General features: G+C 50.9%; 1 protein-coding gene across 1 annotated transcript in view; it reads right to left on the bottom strand.

The window, feature by feature from the left end:
• Positions 1–9,791, bottom strand: part of LOC102197076 (zinc finger MIZ domain-containing protein 2-like) — a 14,196-nt gene extending 4,405 nt beyond the window's left edge. The window contains exons 1-11 of the mRNA XM_013914924.1: positions 9,370–9,791; positions 3,856–3,932; positions 3,442–3,556; positions 2,835–3,043; positions 2,477–2,636; positions 1,889–2,131; positions 1,646–1,799; positions 1,123–1,244; positions 952–1,041; positions 469–658; positions 9–154 (exon numbers count right to left, since the gene is read on the bottom strand). Of these exons, the coding sequence (XP_013770378.1) occupies positions 9–154; positions 469–658; positions 952–1,041; positions 1,123–1,244; positions 1,646–1,799; positions 1,889–2,131; positions 2,477–2,636; positions 2,835–3,043; positions 3,442–3,556; positions 3,856–3,905 (1,479 nt within the window). The 5' untranslated portion in view covers positions 3,906–3,932; positions 9,370–9,791. The remainder of the gene's footprint in view (positions 1–8; positions 155–468; positions 659–951; positions 1,042–1,122; positions 1,245–1,645; positions 1,800–1,888; positions 2,132–2,476; positions 2,637–2,834; positions 3,044–3,441; positions 3,557–3,855; positions 3,933–9,369) is intronic.
• Positions 9,792–9,819: the final 28 nt, after the last annotated feature.

Here is a 9,819-nt window from a genome sequence, read left to right as displayed (position 1 = left end):
GCGCGCGCACACCTCATGATGAGTGTTTTGTAGACGGACTCTCTCAGCTGGAAGACGTGGTTGCTGACGGCCAGGTTGTGCTCTAATCTGAAGGGCTCCAGGACCACGCCATCTCTCACTGGGAAGGTCAGCCGCAGGTCGTCGCTAGGGTTACCTGTAAACAGGAAGTCATCGGTCACACACCTGCACATTGACTTCGAATCAGTGGGACAAAAATAATCAGGTTATTTCACAAACAAAATTTTCCTGATAATCTCAAGACCTGACTGATCATGAAACATTATTGATTGATTATTGTTATTGAAGATTATTGAAATAAACTTTGATTATGAAACCAAATGATGTTAATCTGTTTATTATGGTGGACTAATCAGAATATTTCCCTCGGATAAAGAGCTTCATTTCATTCATGACCTCAGTTTGACTCAAGCAGCTGGTTCTAATCGATGATCGTGTGTGTGTGTGTACCTGTCGGCGGGGGAGGGGCCAGGCCAGCTATGTTGGGTTTGATGTCAGGCAGGAAGGGAGAAGGTGTCGGCTTGACGTCACCGCTGCCAGGCGACATGTAGGGCGGAGCCATGGAGCTGCTGGGGGTGACGGGAGGTGTTGGGTTTCCCGGAACCGGAGAAGAGGGGTAACCTGGCAACCCTCGCCCCGGCTAACAGACGGCGTCGGAGAGACGACAGAAAACACAAAAACCTTATTTCAGCATGTGCGCCCTCACTTCCTGTCACATGTCTCCTGCTCTGTGTGTTTCTGATTATGTGTGTGCACCAACACTCAGGTTAACACAGGGGTCTATATGACGTCACAGAGGCGGGGATAAAAGCCCCACCCACTCATTATTAAGGAGGCGCAGCTAATAAGAAGAAAGCTGTGTTAAAGAGGGAGGAGCCAAATCAGGCAAACACTCGCAACGAACACAGACACACGTGTGTGCGCGCTCCTTACCCCTGATGGCTGGTTGAAGGAGTTGTACACTCCTCCGGCGCCCCCTGCTGTCAGAGTGTTTAAGCCGCCCTGCCCGTTAAACTGGTCCTGCTGCACAAACATCAGCTGTTAATCAACAGGTGACGGCACTCAGGACTCCATCACTCCAACAACACCGTTATAGCTGCTCACCTTGTAGTACTGCGAACTGGGGGGTCCAGAGGGGGGGTACTGAGGTGGGAGGGGCATTTTATGGCTCTGATATGAGGGGGAGGAGCCAGACCGTGGCGGGGCGGGACCTGGACCAGCGGGACCTGCAGGAAGACGAGGAGAAAGCACACCTGAATAATCAGAACACGAGGTCTGCTTTCCCATCATCAGCTGTGGTGAAACCTCCACCTCACACCACCTGGAAACACCTGCAGACAGGGTGCAGTTAATCCTGTTTGATGGCGTCATGTGACGTTAAACTTCAGGAACCATGTAAAACAACACCAAAGAAAACAAACACTTCCCAGGCCCGTTCTGCTCCAGCGTTCCCTGTGAGCTTTACTGTGGCGTGGGCAGGTACGAGGACCCAGCACCTGCACACGATTCACACCTGTCGTCAGACCAGCCTTATAAACCTGACCAGGCTGAGGTCACTTCCTGTCCTGTCAGGACTGGCAGGGGTGGGTTCTCGTTAGACTGACCTGTGAAACCAACAGCGTCCTACCTGGGTGGTACTGCATGTTGGGGCCCGAGTAGGGGCCACCGTGACCGCCTCCAGCTGAACCAGGCATGGATCCACCGCCACCTCCGGGACCCGGCATGACGTTCACACTGGAACCGACGGGAACGCCGTACTGCTGGGACATTCCCGGGAAGGACTGAGGGCGGGAAAGGTGTGGACACAGGTGTGAATTCACTCACTGACACAGTAACCTGAGGGTCAGCAGCACGGACTCCCGAGCCTCACCTCTGAGCTGTATGGTCGTTTGAGGCCCTGCGGGGGCCTCAGGTGTCCCTGCTGTGGTCCAGGGCCGTAGTTTGGGTGCTGGGGGACCCTCTGCGGGCCCCCTCCTGGTCCGTACATGGGGCCCATTGAAGGGGGACCTCTGGCGGGGCCTGGACCTGGGCCCATACCTCCAGGAGCCATGCCAGGAGGGCCGCGGGGGCCGGAGTGGGCCATGAACTGGTTATTGTAGGCTGGACCACCCATCTGGGAAAAAACCACGACAAATTTATCAGTGATGTCATCAAACAGGTGTCCTCAGCACAAGTTCGGCTAAAAGTTAGGAAATACTAGTTGTCTGCTGACAGAGGACAAATCTGGACTGTGCTGGAGCAGAGGCGTCGTGCTCCGGTGCCGCCAGCACCGACCTCAGGTTTAAACTCGACCCCGTCACCAAACACACCTCCACCTCTCTTTGAGACCTCGTCCCTCCCACAGCGTTTCTGTGACAGTGTTTTTCTGTTTATTCACCTGCACGAGTGGACCAGCAGAGGGAGCTCTAACCCAGGTGGGCAGCACACAGGCGCCCAGTGACCTCATGCTTCTGCTCACCTGTCCATAGTTCATCTCCTGGTTTTGTTTCTCCTGGATGGCGGCGACGGTTGCTGTAGCAGTGGCGGTTGCCGTGGCGGCAGCAGCAGCAACGGCGGCGGCAGCGGCAGCCTGAGTGAAGTCAGCGGAGCCTCGGGAGCCTCCGGGGTTCGACGGATAGCTGCAAACAAACGACATCACTGACATCACCACCTGACGTGGGACAGATAAGACCCCTCGATATCTGGATGAGAGGGCGGAGCTTAGTGAGCTGCACCCAAGCATCCGCCCTCAGGACAGAAACCGGAGCAGCAGGTCAGTTTATTTCAGTTTCTGATGCTACTGTTGGCTACAACGTGACGCTGAAGCAGACACCCACCTCCCTGTGTACCCGCCCGGTCCTCCTGTGTAGGCCCCGCCCGTACGGCCGTACATGCCCTGGGTCATGTAGCCTTTGCTGGGCTCTCCATAGCCCTGCTGGCCCATGTAGCCTCCGGGCCCGCCGGCCATGCCCGACCCCCCGGGGCCCTGCATCATGGGACCCCCGCCTGGGTTGGCCCCGGGCCCCATCACGCCTCCACCAAGACCCTGATGAGAACAGAAGTACATGTTCATCAGACAGGAAGTGACGTTGAGTGATTAAAAATGGTAAAAAAAAAAAAAAAAGGCAAATGCCTGTATTTGTACAGCGCTTTACACTACATCCACACATTCACACACTGGTGATGGCAGCTACATTGTAGCCACAGCCACCCTGGGGCGCACTGACAGAGGCGAGGCTGCCGGACACTGGCGCCACCGGGCCCTCTGACCACCACCAGTAGGCAACGGGTGAAGTGTCTTGCCCAAGGACACAACGACCGAGACTGTCCGAGCCGGGGCTCGAACCGGCAACCTTCCGATTACAAGATGTGGCCAACTCTTGAGCCACGATCGCCCCACAAATGATCGATAATGTCACATCCTTCTGCTTGGTGATGTCATACCTGGCTGGCCGAGGGGTTGGTGACTCCCCAGACAGTTGTGACCACGGAGAGCGATCCTGTGGGCTGATTGGTGGGCTGCTGCCAGCTGGAGGGGTCGTAGGGGTACGAGCCGTCACTGTGGGGGGGCGGGTCCATGAGTAAAACAATTATGCAGTCTTACACAGCAGCACAAATATATATATCTATATCTATATATAGATATAGATCTATATATAGATATATATAAATAAATGTGTATAATTATGAGCTGAAGAAGCTTTTGTCAGTTTATTTTGTAGATTTTTGGGATCGGAGTCAAATTCATGATTTATCGATTTAAAGTGAATCCACTGAAATCTGACTCGATTGTTTCAGGACAAAAATTGTAGAGTAAAAGTAAATGTGTGTAAAGATGACAGCTGTGTGTGTGTGTACCTGTGTGGGTTGTTGGCTAGTCCAGCCTTCATCTGGTTTAGAGGGTTCATGGTGGGCGGAGTCAATCAGACAGCGTTCTGAAAGACAGACAGACATCGTCTCCAATCAGCTGATTCAGACTTTGGTGCAAACTACATTTCCCATCAGTCTCTCTACACACAGACCATGACGCTGCGCTGAAGTTTCTCCACCAAAGTCCATTCAAAACTCCTCCCGTTTAAAGAAACCTGCATGCACTGGTTGTATCCCTATTCAGGGTCTGCAGCCTTAAAGGCTGATTACGTCACAGCGACGCAACGATTCAAAGGCGTCCTTCGTTTCCCTGAATTTTAAGGATGGTGTATCCTTTATGGCCCAACATATCCCAGACTTCATAGCGCGGCGGTGGGTGTGGATAATTTTGCCAAAAAAACCCCCCCAAAAAAAACAGTGGATGGCTGAAGCAGGGCGGCTGCAAAGTAAACTTTTAAAAGTAAGTAGTGAATATTATGTCACTTATTTGTGTGTGAATGTTTAATAATGAAGAACAGCAGAATGGAGCTAAAATAAATGTTGGTTCCAGTTCTATGAAGCTTTGAGTATTTTGGATCAGTAGCTGCTGTGTTTGTTGCATCATATTGCTGTAACTGTTTATATGCTTTATATATTCTGAGCTAAGTTGATCTATAGTGTTACATCATATTCTATAAGGATGTTATGTGTTTGTAGACTTTCTGCCCAGTTTGACCCATTTAGCAGACGTCAGCCTGTTTAAGACTCTGATATCTATTCTGTGTGACTTACAGCAGTTATGACAGGGTCTGATTTTCTCACCCAATAAAGGAATATTTCATATATCAGTCGACTCTTCATTCTATCAGACACAGTTATCACAGCTCGTACGTTTGCTTTTTACACATATATGTAAGCATTGAGCCAGATTTAGAAATGGCAACATATTAAAAGAACAATATTTGTCTCCTATATATATAATACATCTATATACACACTGTCACAGATGCTTGTGTTTGAGTGAAGATTTAAGGTGACAGGAAATATAAATAACTGCAACTTGAATCTTTGACACAGAGTTCAAGCTCACTGCTGTAATATATCATATTAATCTGACAATACATATCAGGGCTCGCAAAATTGCTAGCCCGACGTCCCGGGGCTAGCAATTTTTCCAGTCGGGCTACCAAAATCTATGTCAGCCCTGCCCGTCGGGCTGTCATAGGAAGGAAAATATATGTCAATGCTTTCGCCAATGTAGCTGAGTAATTATGTCACTGGCATCGGTGAGCCACTGTCAATATGTGACACTGATTGGTCAGTGACGATTAATTGTGCACCAATTCCTCTGACGTCGTCTTATCACTCATTAGCTTACTGTTCAAACGTGACAAGTGAAGTCTCCCGCAGCTTAAACATGTGAGAGGTTGATCGCTGAGCGTTATGTGAGTGTGTGTGTAAAAGCAGCAGGACATATTTTAGTTCTGCTGAGCCAAATAAGACAGGTCAGGGTGAAGAAGTGACAGCCAAAGAAAAGCTTACCACAAAACGGAGAAGTTATGACAAATCAGACTATAAGGCAAAAAGAAAAAAAAAAAAGTGCAGCAGTTTCATGGACAAAAGAATTTCTGTGGCTGGAATATGACGAGCTAAATAACATGATGTTCTGCCGGGTGTGTTGTGAGTCGACAAGCGCCTTTGTTACTGGGACCAGTGATTTTAAGAAAGACCCCATCAGAACCCATGAGAAATGCAAGAAATGCATTATTGCTCAGTCTGCAGTATCTTTCCCAGAACAAACACCAATTGCAAAAAAAACAGACTAAAAATAAACCTGAGAAATCTGTTTAGAGCAGCTACTATGTTGCAAAGAGTGAACTACCTTTGGCCAAATGTAGCAGTCTTTGCAAACTTCAAACAGCAAACGGTCATGTGACTCAGCTACACAGTCACATGACCACCTGATTCTCTGCCTTCACTCAGAGCTGCACAGCCCTCGTACCTCCCAAAGCACCTGATTCATGAGGGAGGGGCCTGATGGCGAGTGCTGACTGAGCCACACTCATCCACACCGGTAGCAGCGACATCACAACCAGTGACCACTACACTTCCTTTTTCTGATCACAAGCTCGCCGGGCTCAGAGGAAGCCACGCCTCTGTCCTCTACTTCCTGATCCCAGCGTCTGATCCGGGTCGTTTCCCAGACACAGAGGTGCAGCAGGTATAAACACCTGGCTTGAGTTTACCTGCAGGACCCTAAAACTCCACAGGGGGTCGTGGCTCTTCTCCACCAGCCATCAGCTGGTTCAGGTGCAGCAGGAGGGGGAGGAGTCAGAGGAAACGCCTGCCAATGAGCAGGTTAGGGTCACAGAGTCTCTGTTACCACGGTAACTGGCCCAGGAAACAGAACCCCAGAGTTTTCCTTCAGCTCTGGATTAATGAAGTCAGGCTTTTAGCTGAAGTCGATCCAGATGTGGAACCAGCTCTGCCCTGAGAACCAGGCCTCGTTCCAACAGGAAGTCACAGGATGCAGCTGACAACCAAAAGGATCCAAGTCTCCTCCCACGAGGAGAGCCCACTGCAGGCGTGTTTGTAGTGTGAAGGCGGAGGAGGTTTCACACCGTGAAACGAAAACGTTCTAACGCTGCAGTGGGAGCGTCGGCAGGAGTGTCACGCGATCTGGTGACGAGTTTCAGTTCGTCTCAAAAATCAGTAGGATCAGCAGGAAGCACAGATTCAGTCGTTTCAGAACCAGCAGCAGCCTGATGGGTGACCCGAGTCACAATCTGAGGTTTGACGAGGTCAGAGGAGGAAACTCAACAAACACTGTTTCACAGCCGCTCTGTCACATGACGAGCTGCTGACATCACAAACTCTTCTTCTCTGCTCACAAACTGACATTAAAAAGCTGCCGTGACTCTGAGAGCGAAACAGGAACGAGGCTGGAACACAAACGGGTCATTAATAATCTGATGGCTGTGAGTACGCTGACTCCACGCACTCCACAAAACAGCGTTTATCAGGACGCGGCGTTCCTTCCTGGGGCGATCGTGGCTGAAGAGTTGAGAGTTCGCCTTGTAATCGGAAGGTTGCCGGTTTGAGCCCCGGCTCGGACAGTCTGTCGTTGTGTCCTTGGGCAAGACGCTTGACCCGTTGCCTACTGGTGTCGGTCAGAGCGCCTGGTGGCGCCAGTGTCCGGCAGCCTCGCCTCTGTCAGCTGGGCAGCCGTGGCTACAATGTAGCTGCCATCACCACTGTGTGGATGTAGCGTAAAGAGCTTATTGGTCCACAGGGACTAAGTGGTTTACAAATACGGGCCATTTACCACTCAGCTAAAACACGTCACCAATCAGACGCAGTCCTGCTGCTCATTTATTTACAGATTTAACCTTTTAAAGTCTGAAAGATCAGGAATCTTCTTCTTATTTAAAGTTCACTTTCCTGATTCGCAGTGACACCGAGAGCCGGCCAGCGTGCCCGACCAACCAGCGTCACCTGAAACCAGGCAGACATCCTCCCAGGTGCAGCAGACGTGAACACGGCAGGTGTTTGGTCAGAAGGTAAGACTCCTCGTTCCTCTGACCCACAGACACACCTGCGGCACATCACGGGCCGACCCTGACGTTTGAGGAGTTTCAGGTAGAAAACGTTTCACCTGTGGATCAGCTTGCTGCAGTCGTCACACTCACCTGCTGAACTCTGGCTGCTATGATACGAACACAAACTGCACCTCAGTGAAAACAAGAGTGTTTCTGTCCCTGCACACGAACAGCTGAGCACTCAAAGCACACCTGCAGTCACCCTCAGTGGGCGTGTCCCTGATTAGCAGGTGGACTTTGGTGTGAAGATTTCTGACAGGCAGCGTCCTGCATTCCACCAGTTCAGCTCCGCCCACTAAGCGTGTCATGCACAAACATTAACGACTCAGCTCGAGGCAACAAGCAGGTTGTTTCAGGTAAACAGAAAGCAGGAAAAAGGAAATGATTTACACATGAGTGGAAAGTTTAAAGTCTACCAACACCTGAACTCCGCACCTGTCCATCAACCAATCAGGTAACCCTGTGTGTGCACACCTGTTTCTCCCAGCAGCTGACTCACCTGAGCTCCACACTACCTGCCCCATACCTCAGAGATAAATCACGATTAAAGCTAAACACGCATAATTTTTAAAGATGTGTTAAATGTGTATCGATCAGCAGCTCCCTCACACACACACACACACACCTGCTAATTAGACAAAATCCCAGAGTTTCACTCGGTAAACTTGGAGCTCAGCCTGTTAGTACAGTGACCTCACAGCAGCCATGGTATTGGCCACATGACGTCATTATACATGCTCCACCAGCACAAACAGGCCCAGAGGTCCCGTTCAGGTGAAGCTAGCAACTACAGGTGTCACCATCCACCTGTCAGTCAAAGAGGCCACGCCCCTAAAATAGAACCTTTAAGGCTTAATACAACTTAAACAGGTGAGTTGTAACAACATGCTCCCCCGTACAGGTGTTATGAGACCAAACAGTTTGTGTATCCGGCCGTAAACATGTTTGTTTCTGCTCCAAGTTTAAACACAGGAGTCTATGGGGACTGACTCCCTGCTGCCCCTGCTGGATGCTGGCAGAACTGCAGGCAGCTCAGTTGGTGCAAGTTTAAAACCTTCTCCTCCACCAGTGTAGGAGAACTGGAGCCCGTGTCGTGCTGGGCTGATGGAGTATCAGAGTGCTGTGGTTAAACAGCGTCCCCTGCTCGTGAACATGTCACTGGTGCACCGTCACAGCGGCCCGTGGTGTGTTTTTTTCCACAGTAAACGCTGTAAATCGGTTTCAGTCTGCCCGCGTGCACGCCGCCCACGCATGCGCCTGATAAATGGGTTAAGTCTAATATAAGTTGCTGTGTCGTGCCGAGCCGGGCGGTGCTGTGTCCGTCACACTTCTCTGCCACCGCCTGCTGCCTCCGTCTGACCGCACAGATGGAAACAAAATGAGTGTCAGAAGACATTTTGAGATTCCTAGCGGTGTTGCAACCAGGGGGAGGAGGGGGAGCTGATGCTAACGCGCTAACTAGCAGGCAGCTCCTGCTACAGCAGCCGGGAAGTGGGGCTCCTCCGGCTAAAGCTAGTAGCAGCACTGGCTAGCATTAGCATGCTAACACACCAACAGCAGTCCCCTGCGTGTAAACAGCAGGGCTCATTTCACTGAGTACTGTTATTACATTGGATGCGGAATGAGGGCGCAGATGACTTCCGATATTTTTAATTTGGCAGATTTTTTTTTTTACTGTTTCCATCCTTGTTACTCAGCTAGCATGTTGTCTGTGACAATGGAATGCTGCAAGGCTAACAGCTAACGACATGCTAACCTCTTCCTCCAACACAAAACACTCACCTGGTGTTCGGTGTAGTGTACCTGCAAACCGATCAGCCCGAAACTCATCCAGTCATCGATAATCCCCGGCCCCGCACCTGTCACGTACACACACAGGTATACTAAGAGCGGGTACACGGTTCCTCCCCGCAGCCTGCCCTACCTTCGCACTCCCCCGGTGTCCGAGCCCTGTTCCGGGGCTCCGCAGTCTGCTCTTCTCGGAGCCTCCGGGGCATTAAGAACCGAACCTTCCCGAAGTGTCCACGGCCAGGCTATTCCCCCAGTAATACTCCGAATACCCGGCAAAAAAGTCCCGATAAAATCCTGACAATGAGGCCGAAATTCAAAGCCCGCAGCTCGGTCAGCTAACGCTGCCTGCCGCCGGCCTCAGCGTCCGATTGTCCGGCTTCAGGAGGTGACACCATACCCCGTAGATCCAGGAAGGTTCACACGGGAGAAGAGAGCAGATCCAGTGGGCTTAACTGCTCTACGGAGCCGCTACAGTTCGGTTCGTCTGTATCACTGATCGCTGCTGGCCATCAGGTTAAACAGTAGAGAGAGAGAGAGAGAGAGAGAGACGTTCACACAGACAGAGAGAGAGAGAGAGAGAGAG

This window comes from Pundamilia nyererei, unplaced genomic scaffold, assembly GCF_000239375.1.
Source record: "Pundamilia nyererei isolate P.nyererei 1_Seehausen unplaced genomic scaffold, PunNye1.0 scaffold00238, whole genome shotgun sequence".
NCBI lineage: Eukaryota > Metazoa > Chordata > Actinopteri > Cichliformes > Cichlidae > Pundamilia > Pundamilia nyererei.
This window is presented reverse-complemented; position numbering and strand designations above follow the sequence as displayed.